The 15,845-nt window shown below is 32.2% G+C and overlaps 1 protein-coding gene across 1 annotated transcript in view; it reads right to left on the bottom strand.

Moving 5' to 3' along the window:
• Positions 1-15,845, bottom strand: part of LOC101892292 (uncharacterized) — a 304,676-nt gene that overhangs the window by 110,746 nt on the left and 178,085 nt on the right. The window contains exon 6 of the mRNA XM_059118748.1: positions 15,266-15,429. Within this exon, the coding sequence (XP_058974731.1) occupies positions 15,266-15,429 (164 nt within the window). The remainder of the gene's footprint in view (positions 1-15,265; positions 15,430-15,845) is intronic.

Below are 15,845 nucleotides of genomic sequence, written 5' to 3'. Positions count from 1 at the left end.
TCGACAAGTAAATTTACTAAAATCTGTGGAGTAATTCTAACTATATGGCTTCCGAAAAAATTTTGTGGGAAAAATAGTTTTTACTTTAAATTTCCAGTCGTGGGAAAATTGTCCGATAACTCGGATGTTTGGTGAGTTACGATGTATTAATTGGAGAACATTTGTAAAAGGAGATCTCAATCTTTTCAAATCACTTTATTTTGTAGAGTTGTAACAACTCTTTCTGAAGATATGGCCTCAGGAAAATGGTAACGCAAAAAATCTTTGAATAATTAAAATTTGGGTAACATGGACTTTGTGGTATTATCACGGTTTGTAGAACTGTGATAACTACAATTTTTGGCAACAGGTAAGGTACGATATCCCTCTTCAAATTTCAATTTAGTTCATTAAAATATGCCTCTTAATTTGGAAGTTATGGCCCCCTGAAAAACTAGTTTTCAAGAAAATGTCATCAAAAGGTTTGGTAACAATTTGTCTTACATAATTTCTGTTACATTTTGTTTTTGTGGATTTTCCCCTTACATCTCGCCTTCACTTCTTTTCTTTCTCCCAGGTTCTCCTTCATTTCACTTTTTTCTAACCGGAAAAATTATTTTTTCGGCAATATAAGACACTTCCAAAAGTTACCCAAAAAAAAAAACCAACTCCTACCTTCCAATGCCTTCTCACTTGTTAGAGTAAGGAGCGAATATGTATCCTGTAGGTAGGGATAGAGAGGAAAATTGGAAAATTATTTTTTCCCCTACAAGTTGGGAACATTCCACAGAGCCTGAAACGTGACATATCCTTTTGCATTCCTCCTTCGTCACGTGCCAATGGTTATTATTGCACACTTGTTGGAGAAGGTGTCGAGAAGGATTTTCATAGGGTTTTCGGGTGTGTGCGCATTGAGGTAGGAGGGGAACCCCAACACATGTTAAACATGTGGAGTTAATAATTTTTTGCCAAACACTTCTCGTCACCCTTAGAAATTCAATAAACTTGCAATGGAATTTCCCCCTGCACCACTCACTTTCGTTGGCTAGAAAAAAACTGCTTGAACTAATGGAAGAAAAACAAGTTGATGTGATGCCAACTACCTGCCAGGCTGGCTAGGTGTAGACCTTTTTTTTTTTTTGCTTTTCTGCCTACCTCCCAATAACCTGTAGCCCTACACAATTTGTTTATGATTCTGTGAAAACCTTATCATGGCCTGTCTCACAAGCACCCGAGTTCCTTCTACTTTCTCTGGCAAATATCATAAAATTGCTCAAATTGTTATTGGAGTTTGTGCCCTGTTTCGTAAAAAAGGGTTGGTGTTGTTGTTCGTGGATTTTTATGGCAGGCTGAAGGTGAAATAATTTCTTGGTATGGGCATGTATCCTCGCAATTTTATGTGGCCTATTAAATAGAGCGCCTGGCATGGCAAGTGTAGAAATAGCCAGGGTAGTGAAAATTTAAAGTTCATGGCCGCAAACAAGTTATTGGAAATTATTTTAAGAAGAAATGTCCTTTAGTAATAATCGCTTAATTAAAGAGAACAAGTTTTCAGAATTTTGCGAAGCGAAAAAGTTTGATGGTCTATGAAACTATTTCTGTGGCGGATGGCCTTCAAAGCTTTGAATTTATTTTCGGATAAAAAGGTAGAGCAGTTTATAAAGGAGAAGATTTTTCGATTTGAAAGAAAAGGTGGTAAAGTAGTAAATCTCTTATCTTCTCCCAAGTGTAACTAGTTCTTAGTACTTATATATCGATATGAGGTATTTTTTACCTTAAAGTTACAATAAATTATTTGTACATAGCTGTGGAAATACCTGAGTTATCGCAAATATGAGAATTTGCTGTTTTTGGTCTAATTTTGCGTAATCTCCTTCCAGGAGCCATAACTTTGGATATAGAAGGCAGATCCTTATGAAAAGACTTGATTTTGAAAGTACCAACCTTAGACTTTTCAAATACATAAGATCGGAGAGACATTCCCGCAGAAATTTCCACAAAATATTAAAAATCCTAATATCAGCATTCAATAAAGGAAGGTACTGAAAATTTGTCTCCCAAGTTCGTATTGTCTCCTTAATGTAACAAGATTATAGTACACATTTCCTGATATGATTTTCAAAGAGGAATATCTTACCTTCAAATAATAAAAAAATATATGTATGTAGCTGTGGAAATACCTGAGTTATCGCAAAAATTAGATAATGCTCAAAATTTGCTGTTTTTGGTCTAATTTTGCGTAATCACCCTCCAGGGGCCATAACTTTGGATATAGCAGGCAGATCCTTATGAAAAGGCTAGATTTTGAAAGTAAAAACCATAGACTTTTCAAATACATAAGACTGGAAACACATTCCTTCAGAAAATATTTCCAGAAAATATTAATAAACCTAATATCAGTGTTTAATAAAGGAGTACTGAATATTTGTCTTCCAAGTTCGTATTCTCTCCTTAATGTAACAAGTTTATAGTACACATTTCCTAATCAGATTTTCAAAGAGGAATATCTTAGCTTCAAATAGTAAAAAAAATATGTGTATGTAGCTGTGGAAATACATGAATTATCGCCAAAATGAGAAAATGCTCAAAATTTGCTGTTTTTGGTCAAATTTTTCGTAATCTCCCTCCAGGGGCCATAACTTTGAAAATAACAAGCCGATTTTTATGAAATAGCATGATTTTGAAAGGAAAAACTATTGGCTTTTCAATTACGTATTGCTTAAGACAAATTACTCTGCAAAATCTCCACAAATATTAAGAAGTCAGTTTCCAAAATTCTTTTTGGGAAAATATCAAAAATTTTGCTTCCAACGTTCCTATCTTCTTCCAAAGGCAAATTGCATACGATACATATTTTTCGATATTATTTGGAAAGAAGAATCTCTTGCCTTTAAATAGCAATAAATTGTGTGACTGTAGCTGTCGAAATACCCAAAATATGGGAAAAATGAGAAAATGCGCAAACTTTGCCGTTTTTGGTCAAATTTTCCGTAATCTCCCGCTGGAACCATAACTTTGGAATTAACGCTCAGATCTTAATGAAGTAAATGGATTCTGAAACCGTAAGTCATATATTTTTCTAACGTAAAAATTCATTTAGAAATAATAATACCCAAATATTCTGTCCCAAGTTCCCATCATCTCCTAGGGCAAATGGCTCACGACAATAATTTTCAATATGACTTAGAAAGAGAAATATCTTACTCTCAGATCGAAAAAAACTATGTGTATATAGCAGCGGAAATGCCCAAAATATCGCAAACATGAGAAGAGGTACCAAATTTTGTTGGTTTTGATTAAATACTGCGTAATCTCACTCCTGGGACCATAACTTTGGAAATAACTGGCATATCCTTATGAAATGGCTTGATTTGAAAGTACAGACTACAATTTTTGTAATTTGGTACTGCCAATGAAATGGATACATATTTTCCAGAAATAGCCCCAAAAGTTTACGAACTGAAGGTAAATATTTTTTTCTAAAAAAATGAAAAACATCTTATCAGCAAGGCTTATTTTTTCTCATAGATAATCGGCATAGATAAAGTTTTTCAGTATAGAAAAATATTTCTTTTGAAAGGTGGCAATCAGACCTTTACGGTGGTATAAGGTTTGTAAGTATAGCTGTTGAAATGCCCGAGTTATCACGACATTGGTAAAATGTCCTAATTTTATACTTTTTTAATATTTTTTGCGTAACTATGTTCGAAGGACCATAATTTTTAAAATAATTGACGGATCTTAATGAAACTACTTGATTATGAAAAAGAATATTGCAGTTTCAAAAACTGCTTTGGGATGTAATGACGTATCTCATGAAATTCCCAAGATATAGGAAAAATATTAACGCACAAGAAATTCTAAAGTGGATGTGAATTTTCAGGTAACAATTTTTAGAGGGTCGTGGAGCATGAACTAAGCTACATATTTTGAGATAGTAAGTGGAAGTTCGAAGAAGGATGTCTTGTCTTCAAGTTCATATTCATTTTGTAGATATCGCTACATAAATACTCGAGATATCCCAAAAATTGTACGATTACTTAACTTCATTAGTTTTTTGAATTTTTTGAGTAGTCATATTTTAAAGGCCATAACTCTTTAAGTAATTGGTATTTCTGAATGAAATATTTTGTATTTGAAAGCAGAGCCTGTATTTCGTACAATTTATGACAATTTCGGTAAAGAAACTGATCAAATAGCCGAGATATAGGAAAATATATAAATGAATCGCAATTCCCTTTATGACATACTTTTTTCTTGACAATTTTCAAAAAAGCCATTACAGGTGAACTACTCAACAGATCTCAATGAGGTAAATTGAGCGTTAAGGAGGTGCATTTAATCTTTAAATTCCTATATTGATTCTACTATAGTTCGAGGAATACCCGAGTTATAGCAAAAAAAATCACCTGTTCACAAAAAGAAATTATATTTGATTTTTACTCCAACAATTTTTAGAGGGCCACTAAATGTGAACTACTCCATGGATTTTCATATAATGACAAGATTTTGAAAGAGGAATGCCTTGCCTTTTAGTGCGTCTATAATTTGTAGATGTCGCTGCTCAAATACTTGTGATATCCTACAAATTGTACATTCACTCAACTTTATTAGTTTTATGATTTTTTTCAGTAATCGCTTTTTAAGGGTGATAACAGTTTGAGTAATCGGTATTTTTTTTGTTAAAATATCTGGTATATGAAAGGGAAGCTTGTTGTTTTTATAATTTACAACAATTTTGATAAGGTAACTGATCAAATACTCGAGATATGGAAAAAATATTTATGGGAATGACAATTTTATATCAAAGCACATTTTTTCCTTGCAATTTTTAAAGGATCATATAATTCGAACTACTCAACGAATCTCTATGAGGTAAATTGATTGTGAAGGAGGGGCATCTATTCTTTAAATTCCCATATGGATTTTACTATAGATCGAGGAATACCCGAGTTATAGCAACAAAATTTACCTGTACGCAAAAAGAAATTATATTTGATTTTTACAGTAACGATATTTAGAGGAACGCAAAATGTAAACTACTCCTTGGATTTTTATATAATGACAAGATTTTGAAAGAAGAATGTCTTGCCTTTTAGTGCATATATATTTTTTAGATGTCGCTGCTCAAATACTTGAGATATCCCAACAATTGTGCGACTACTCAACTTTATTAGTTTTTTGTATAATTTCAGTAATCACATTTTAAAGGTCATAACTCCTTGAGTAATCAGTATTTTGTAGCAAAATATCTGGTATTTGAAAGGAAAGCTGGTAGTTTTTATAATTTACAACAATTTTGATAAGGTAACTGATTAAATACTCGAGATATGGGAAAATATTTATGTGAATGACAATTTTAAATCTAAGTTAATTTTTTCTTCACAATTTTGAAAGGAAAATTGGAACTACTCTGCAGATCTCAATGAACTAAATTGATTGTGAAGGAGGAACATCTGATCTTTAAATTCCTATAGGGATTTTACTATAGCTCGAGGAATACCCGAGTTATAACAAAAAAAATTACCTGTACACAAAAAATAAATTATATGCGACTTATCCAGTAGCGACTTTTAGAGGGCCGTAAAATGTGAAGTACTCCTTGGATTTTTATATAATGACAAGATTTTGAATGAAGAATGTCTTGCCTTTTATTGTGTATACATTTTGTAGATGTCGCTGCTAAAATACTCGAGATATCTCAAAAATTCTACAATTACTCAACTTTATTAGTTTTTTGTATAATTTCAGTAATCGCTCTTAAAAGACCATAACTCTTTAGGTAATTGGTATTTTTAGTAAAATTTCTCTGTTTGAAAGGGAAGCTTGTTGTTATTATAATTTACAACAATTTCGATAAGGTAACTGATTAAATATTCGAGATATGGGAAAATATTTATTGGAATGAAAATTTTAAATCTAAGCACATTTTTACTTTACAATTTTTAAGGGATCATAAAATTGGAACTACTCAACAGATCTCAATGAGGTAAATTGATTGTGAAGAAGTGGCATCTGATCTTTAAATTCTTATATGGATTCTACTATAGCTCGAGGAATACCCGAGTTATAGCAAAAAAAATCACCTGTACACAAAAAGTAATTACATGTGATTTTTACAGTAACGATTTTTAGAGGGCCACTAAATGTGAACTACTCCATGGATGGACATATAATGACAAGATTTTGAAAGAAGAATGTCTTGCCTTTTAGTGCATATAAATTTTGTAGATGTCGCTGCTCAAATACTCGAGATATCCCACAGATTGTACAATTACTCAACTTTATTAGTTTTTTGTATAATTTCAGTAACCACATTTGGAACGCCATAACTCTTTAAATAATTCGTATTTTTTAGTAAAGTTTCTGGTATTTGAAAGGGAAGCTTGTTGTTTTTATAATTTAGAACAATTTCGATAAGGTAACTGATTAAATACTCGAGATATGGGAAAATATTTATGGGAATGACAATTTTAAATCCAAGCACATTTTTACTTTGCAATTTTTAAAGGATCATAAAATTGGAACCACTCAACAGATCTCAATGAGGTTAATTGATTGTGAACGAGGGGTATTTGATCTTTAAATTCCTATATGGATTCTACTATAGCTCGCGGAATACCCAAGTTATAGCAAAAAAGATTACCTATACACAAAAAGAAATTATATTTGATTTTCACAGCAACGATTTTTAAAGGGCCACTAAATGTGAACTACTCCATGGATTTTCATATAATGACAAGATTTTGAAAGAAGAAAGTCTTGCCTTTAAGTTCATATAAATTTTGTAGATGTCGCTGCTCAAATACTTGAGATATCCTCCAAATTGTACAATTACTCAATTTTATTATTTTTTTTAATAATTTCAGTAATCGTATTTTAAAGGCCATAACTTCCTGAGTAATCGGTATTTTTTAGTAAAATTTCTGGTATTTGAAAGGAAAGCTGGTAGTTTTTATAATTTACAACAATTTCGATAAGGTAACCGATTAAATACTTGAGATATGGGAAAATATTTATGTGAATGGCATTTTTAAATCTAAGCTAATTTTTACTTCGCAATTTTTAAAGGATCATGAAATTGGAACAACTCAATGAATCTCAATGAGGTAAATTGATTGTGAATGAGGGGTATCCGATCTTTAAATTCCTATATGGATTTTACCATAGCTCGTGGAATACCCGAGATATACCACAAAATTTAACATTACGCAAATGGAACAGTTTTTTATGAAATTTTCGGACATATATTCTAATGGCCATAACTTTTAAAGTAATCCATATATCGCAATGAAACCAAAGGATTTTGAAAGGGAAAGGTTTAGTGTTTAATATTATTAAACCACTTTATAAAGAAAGTAGCCGAATACTCATGAAATTGGAGAATAAATAGGTTTGCATTTGAAAGCTAAATTATGGATTATTGGTCTCTTGGTTTTTGAAATTCATTTTTTCTGGCATTAATAATTTTTAGATTTCTGAAAATCTGTTAATGGATTCTTTTCAATGCTTCCATGGTTGCATTTTTTTTTTTTTTTTTGGTTCACAAGGACACTTCCTCCTTGGCAACAACATTTTTAAGTACTTGTTTAAATATGCACAGCTTAAGTGCATTTCTGCATGTGGTTAAGCGGAAATTTTCCACACCAGTGGTTTTATAACTACCTGTTACAAATTATAAATATTTACACACTGTAACGGCACAGAATGGCAACAACAACAACAACCACAACAACAAGGACAACCACCAATATTTACACATAACATAACAGTTATTGGTTAATGAGTGGAAAATCCCATTAAAGGATGCCGCGAACATAAGACGTCATAAATTTTGTGGATTATCGTTGGTTAATCAATCCTTTGACCGGCGAGGCAGAGAGCACAAGGAAGAAATGCTTGCAAAAGAATATCTTAATGTTTTCTCTATCCTTCTTTGCTTTATGAATCGACGGACCGTTCTTTGTGTCCTTATCGGAATTTTCTGCTTCGTGAAAATTCTTTGTAATTTTCGCTTTTTTTCTTTGCTCGCTTTAATGATAAGCGAAAAGGGAGCCAGGATGAAAAGTCAATGAAGCTTTGGGCCTGCTGCACAACTGCACAGGGAATCAAATCAATAACTGTCATTTGCCTTTTGTTGACGTGCACACAATAACAAATATCGTTCGTTGACAAAACATGGAAAAGCTGCATCAGCCAAGAACAGCTGGATTGGCAGAGAAAATTGAATTTCCTTGATGCGTTTTCTTTTGCAATTTATGCGTTTTCCTTATGCTCATGACATGGTTGGCAAGTAATGACGTGCATTGGAGGCAAAAAAATATGATTTCTGCAGAAGGGAGAAATTAAAGATTTAAAAGTGCATTAAAATAGTATTTCATAAATTAAAGTCTATTTTTAGGCGACAGCCTTTGGTTACATGAACTTTGTTGAATTGATTACAATTTTCAAAAGGCCATATACATAAAACTAAGCCTTGGATTTCCAAAACATAACATGATTTTGAAAGAACAATATCTCAACTTATGTTATTGCAATTTTTTCTCACATAGCCATTAAAATTCCCGAGATATGGGAAAAATTGGAAAATTAACAAAATTTTGCCGAATTGACTTTTACAACACAGGATTACAATTTTCAGAAGGCCATATATATAAAACTAAACCTTGGATTTTCAAGACATTACATGATTTTGAAAGAGCAATATCTCAAGTTATGTTCACTAATTTTTTTCTCACGTAGCCCTCAAAATTTCCGAGATATGGGAACAATTTTAAGATATCACAATCTTTTTTTTTTTTTATAATTGTGTCTTTATTTGCGATCTATTTACAATACAAAAATAATAAGCAAATAAGTTAACTATCATCAAAAACCATCACATTATCGGTTAAGCTCCATTAAACTTAACACACAAATACAATATTTCAAAAGAATGACTTTTTCTACTTAACTAATATACAATTTAATCATGTTAAGAATGGCAAGTCAAGGACATTAAGTCTTTTCAGTCGTTTTAATTCATTTGTCTCATCAAGAAGAGTTATGGCTAGAATATTTGAGTGACTACTAAGTCTGTTGAGGTAGTTTGTGCTATACTTCCTTATTTCGTCGCGAACAATTTCTACTTTAAGGTCCTTATGAATATTTTTGTTGCTCATATACCAGGGCGCATTTGTGATCAGTCTCAATGTTTTTGATTGATACCTCTGCAAAACCTCAATATTGGAGTTGCTTGATGTACCCCAAAGCTCAATTCCAAATGTCCAGATTGGTTTTAGCATAGTTTTATATAGCAGAAGTTTATTTTCTAATGTCATTTGTGATCTTGAGCCCAAGAGCCAAAACATCCGTTTTGTTTGTTTTTCAAGCTGTTGCCTCTTCAATTGTATATGTTTCTTCCAAGTTAACCGTCTATCAATGTTTAAGCCTAAGTATTTTACGTAATTAGATGATGGTATAACTTCACCATTTAAATATACTTCTGGGCAGTCACCCCTATTAAGGCTAAAAGTTACATGGGTTGATTTGTCAGCATTTACTTTTATGTTCCATTTCATGAGCCATTTTTCAATGAGGTTTAAATGTTCTTGAAGTATTTCTGAGGCATCAACAGAGGACTTATTTACAGCTAACACCGCTGTGTCATCTGCATATGTGGCTACTGTTATTTTGTCATCAGTGGGAAGATCATATGTAAATATCGTATATAAAATTGGCCCCAAAACACTGCCTTGGGGAACTCCAGAGTTTATACAACCTATATCTGATTGTTCATCATTAATATTAACGAAAAATCGTCTTTCACTGAGGTACGATTTCATCAGCAGGTAAAAAGGGGTGGGCAATAAAGACTTTAATTTAAACAACAATCCATTGTGCCAGACCTTATCAAATGCTTGTTTAACATCAAGGAAAATGGACGAGCAGTATTGCTTATTCTCCAAGCAATTTCTTATTGTTTGAACCACTCTATGGCATTGCTCAGAAGTACTATGTCCTTGTCGGAATCCGAACTGATGGTCAGGAATTATATTGAGATCACACAAAAAGGGCAATAATCGCTTTTGAAGAAGCCTCTCAAACACTTTTGATATTATTGGGAGCAAACTTATGGGCCTGTAGGAGCTTATGGAATTTTCGGGCTTGTTAGGCTTTAAAATCATAATAATTTTGGCCAATTTCCACTGAATAGGTATATAGGTTAGACGCAACGCTGAGTTATACAAAAGTGTAAGGAAAATAATAGCTTTCCTTGGTAAAGATTTCAGCACTTTCCCGTCAATGAGGTCGTAACCAGGAGATTTCTTAGCATTCAGTTTCTTTAGCTCGTTTGCCACTTCATTTACAGTGAAAGCTTTGATCGGACGATACATCTGACAGGGAACATCAAGAAAGTCCAAGACCTTATTCTCTTGTAACTTGTCACAAAAAGAAAATGGTGTAAATGTATCCTCTAGAAGTATTTTGAAAGCATCGACTTTACTTTTGTCTGTTCGGCACCAAACTCCTGATGACGTTTTAATGGCAACATTCCTTTTCTTTGGTCTTTTTAGATATTTGGTTGCTCTCCAGATATTAAATTCATTGTTTTCCGAAGGACCGAGATTACGAAGGAAATAATTTACAGAATTATTTTTGTGAGCTTTTAGTTTATGTTGAAGTACCCTTACGGCTCTGTTAAATTGCCCTTTTCAGTAACCAAGTTCTGAAGGCCATAACTTCTTATCCAGTCCATAAATTTCAAAAAAACTTTATGTTTTTTGATAGAAGACATTTGTAGTTCTTCGATTTAATTAAAAATTTTGTAAACATAACTTCCTAATTACCTGAGATTTATGCAAATTCATTTTCCCAGTAACAACATCTGGGAGGCCATATAACTGCAACCCCTTGATATATTTCCATAATATTACATGATTTTAAAAGGGAAACACCTCCTCTTAATATCCCATAAGTATTATTCACATAACTGCACAAGTTCCCGAGTTATTGCAAAAACTACACAGATACGCAAATATTTCAATTTCATGCATTTTTTCCGCAATAACTTTGCAGAGACCATAACTTCGGAAGTTATTAAAAGTTTGTAAAGAAATCAAAAGATTTGTAAAGAAGAATATCTCATTTTTAAATAAATACAAATTTTTGTGGCTTTACTTATCAAATACCCGAGTTATAGGAAAAAAGTTACACACAGTGTGAATTATGCTTTTGGCATAATTTTTAGAGTAATGATATTCAAAGGCTCATAAAATCTCTACGTCTCCGTGAATATCAATAAAGTCATCCGATTTGAGAAGCCCTATATCGTTCCCTTAATCTTGGAAAAAAGACTAACGATATAGCTGCTCAAATAGCCGAGATATTGTGCACATTACAAGACAACGTAGATTTTCAAGTTTTCTAGCAACGATTCTACGATTTCTATGGGCCATATAATTTGTACAGATCAATCGTTTTTGATGAGATTTCATGATTTAAAATAGGGGTCCGTGACCTCTAAATCCAATAAGTCTCAACCATGTAGCTACTAAAATACTTCAGATATGGGAAATATTCTAAGAGTACCCAAAAATGTCTTGTTTTCGATTTTTTGCGTAATAATATTCTAGGAGCCATAACTTTAGAAATAATCAACATTTCTAAAAAAATAAATTGATTTTTAAAGAAGAGGGCGTGCGTTTTCTAATTCTCAACAGTCTTATTTTCTTAACTGACAAAATACCCGAGATACACCCGATAATATAGAAATTGTCAAATATATAATTTCACTTAAATATTTCAGTAACAGTTTTCTCTGACCTATATAATTTACAAATCTTCATGGATTAAAATGACGCGACACGAATTGAAGAGGAAAACAATTGGGCTTAAAATCCTATAGATATCATTGATGTAGCTGCTTAAATGACCTAGATATGGGAACGATTCTAAGAGTACCCAAAAATTTCATGTTTTTGGTTTTCTTGAGTAATAGCATTCTAGGGGCCATAAATTTTGAAATAACCAAGATATTTAACTGAAATAAAGAGATTTTAAAAGTAGAGGACACAAGTTTTAATATTCTTAACATTATTAATTTCTCAACTGAAGAAATACCTGAGTCTTAGCCACATATTTATCGAGTTTTAAATTTTTTAATTTTATGGAAATATTTCAGTAGAATTTTTGTTAAGGGCATATAATTCAAAAAACTAAATAGATTTTTTGAAATATTCTGACTTAAGAGAGAAATATCTGACCTAAAGATTGCCATAAGCTTCAATGATGTAGTTTCACAAATACCCAAGATATGGGAAAAATTTGAGGAGTACCTAAAATTTCTTGTCTCTTAACTTTTTTGCGTAATCATTTTCCAGGGTGCATAACTTTTGAAATAATCAAAATGTCTAACCAAAATAAATTGATTTTGAAAGACATGAGTGTGAGCTTCCAAATTCTAAACAATCTTAATTTCCTAACTGGTGAAATGCTCGAGATATCGCCCAATATATATTGGGTATCAAATTTTTAATTTCATGGAAATATTTCAGTAGGATTTGTCTGAATGTCATATAATTTCAAAATCTTAATGGATTTTAATCAAATATCCTGATTTTAAAAGGAAAATACCTGCCCTATAATTTGATGTAATCTTTGCTGATGTAGCTGCTCAAATACTCTAGATATGGAAAAAATTTCAAGAGTACCTAAAATATCCTATCTTTATATTTTTTTGCGTAATCATTTTTTAAGGGCCATAACTTTTCAAATAATGAATATTTCTCAATAAAATAAATTGATGTTGAAAGTAGAAGAGTTAAGTTTTAAAATTCTCAACAGTCGTAATTTGCTACTTGGTGAAATATCTGAGATACAATCCAATATTTACCGAGCATAAAATTTTTTTATTCATGTTAAATTTTCTGTACGATTTTTCTGAATATAATTTCAAAACCTTAATAGATTTCAATCAAATTTCTTGATTTTTAAAGGAATTGATCTGACCTAAAATTTGCTATAAGCTTCAATGATGTAGCTGCTCAAATACCCAAAATATGGCCAAAATTCTAAGAGTACCTAAAATTTATATTTTTTACTACTATTTTGCGTAACCATTTTCCATGGGCCATAACTTTTGAAATAATCAAAATTTCTCACTAAAATAGATTGATTATGAAAGAAAACGTCATGGACTTTTTCATTCTCAACAATTTCAAATTCTTAACTATTAACATATCATGTGGACCAAGCAAGTGATTTTTATGCATCAAGGTTATTTTGAGAAAAGAAGGCTCTGACGTGAAAATCGTATTAATTTTGTTCCTATGGCTGCTCAAATACCCGAGATATGGGAAAAAATCTAACAATGCCCAAAATTTTCCACTTTTCGGAAATTTTGCGTATACGTTTTCGGGAGGCTATAACTTATTGAGTAATCTATATATCTAACTGAAGTAGCTAGAAACTGAAAGGAGAAGCAAATGGCTTTAAAAATAGTAAAAATCCTAAAAACTTAACTGAGATAATATCCGAGATATGGGGAAAATTTACACAAGGTTATTTTTTTCGATTTCGTTTTATTTCTTCAGTAGTTCTCTTCTACTGGACATATCATGTGGACCACTCACGTGATTCTTATGAATGAAGGGATTTTGAAAGAGGAAGGCTCTGACTTGACAATCGTGTAAATTGTGTTTCCTTAGCTGCTCTAATACCCGAGATATAGGAAAAAATCTAATCAAACCCAATTTTTTTTTAATTTTCGGAAATTTTACGTATACATTTTCGGGAGGCTATAACTTATTAAATAATCAATATTTAAGAAGATTTAGAATGGGGAATGTCTCTACTATTAACGCCTATAATTCTATTAATGCAGCTGCTCAAATACCCGAGATATAGGAAAAAATCTAAGAGTAACGAAAAATGTTCCACTTTGCGGAAATTTCGCGTATACGTTTTCGGGTGGCTATAATTTATTAATTAATCAATATATCTAACTGAAATAGCCAGAAACTGAAAGGAGAAGCCAATGGCTTTAAAATTAGTAAAAATCCTGAAGACTTAACTGAAAAAATACCCGAGTTATGGAAAAAATTGGCACAAAGTTATGATTTTCGATTTCATGTTATTTCTTTAGTAGTACCCTTCTACTTGACATATCATGTGGACCACACAAGTGATTTTTATGCATCAAGGGGATTTTGAAAGAGGAAAGCTCTGACTTCGAAATCTATTAATTATGTTCCTATAGCTCCTCAAATACCCAAGATATGGCACAAATTATGAGAGTACCCAAAATTTATGTAAATTGCAATTTTTTCTGTAATCACTTTCTAGAGGCCATAACTTTGGAAATAATTGGCAGAATTTAATGAAGTTAAGTTTTAATTGAAGATCTGATGAAAAGCTTATCATGATTCTGTTAGAGTCTCATATTTGTATAAAAAACCCCAATGGCATGAAGAAAATTCCCCGGTACAAAGTTTCATTTTTTAATATTTTATTATCTCCTCCCCGCCCCCACCTTTGCTGCATACATAAGTTTGTTTTTTTTTTCTCTTTCCTTTCCGACATCAATTTTCACTTTGTCTCAGAGAGATTCGACAAAATAAAAAACCCGACAGCTTCCTCACGACCAGCTGCTGGATAGACAGTTGTTATAAGCCATATTCAAGTGTAAACCAGCAGAGGTAGCAATGAAAAAACAATAACTCCACAGGAATTTTCACTCATTTGTAATGAATTTTCCACAAATGAATGAAAACTCCCCCTTTGCGCAGAAATGTCACGAATGAAAAATTGAAATATCAACAAACAAAAGTGACAGATTACATCCCGTTGTAAAGTAACAGCATCATTGTCAACATAAGCCAGAAGACATGCAGTAACATTGGAATTGCCACCAGATATGCTGCAGATACCAATCTCCCATAGCTGGCTGGCTGGCTGGCTAGCTGTACTGCAATTCCCACAGACTCACTCGCACATATATCATATCCGATTGACCCCCTTCCCCTCGCTTTTCTGTTGCTACAAACAAATATTTATAAGAAAAAATTCCCTGGAAGTTAATAACAAATGCAAGTAGCCCTCATGCACTTCCAGGACATCCTGGGTTAACAAAAAATTCAAGAAAAAGAGGGGGAGAGGGTCTTTTTTTGGGGGGAATTCTTTTTAATACCATTTAAATTTTCGAGAGTCGGAGAGTCAATTCTGGCAAACCTTTTCCATAGAATTATGAATTCTGAAGATTTCCGAATTTCTTTATTTAAAAAATTTTAATGAATTTTTCACTTACCTTATATCCTGTCTTAACGATTGATCACCTAATAATAATTCAAATCCACCTCTTGATATGCTGCTATTTGGACTATAGTTTAATTGCGATAAATTATTTGATAAACTATTTGTATTCAATTGTAAAATATCGTCGGTCTCATCCTCATCGTCATCGGTTAGTAACTGGAAAGGAAAAAAATTAAAAAATATATATATATTAGAATTCGAGTTAAAAATTAGATGTCGGAAAATTTGGGGACTGAGAAAAAATAGGGTATGTGGATCGAAAAGCTCCAAAAGAGAAAGTTCCAGGGATTGGTATTGGGTATTTTTTGAACGTTTTTCGAATAGACGCCAATTTTTTCCATAAAACTTAATTTTTGGGAGATGTTTCCAATAGAAGAAATGTTTTCTATAAAATTTTATTGGGGGTCGCCAAACCCAAGAAATCTGAAATTGTTACGTTTATAGGCGAAATATCGACCGGAAATGGGGTACATGGGAAGAAAATAATATTTTCATTTGGTTTTGGCCGTTTTTTGAATATATATCAAATTTTTGCATAAAACTCCATTTTTGGGAGATATGTCCAATAGGAG

This window comes from Musca domestica, unplaced genomic scaffold (genome assembly GCF_030504385.1).
Source record: "Musca domestica strain aabys unplaced genomic scaffold, Musca_domestica.polishedcontigs.V.1.1 13, whole genome shotgun sequence".
NCBI classification, from domain to species: Eukaryota; Metazoa; Arthropoda; class Insecta; order Diptera; family Muscidae; genus Musca; species Musca domestica.
Note: the sequence above shows the minus strand (reverse complement) of the source record. Positions and strands in the feature narration are given on the sequence as shown.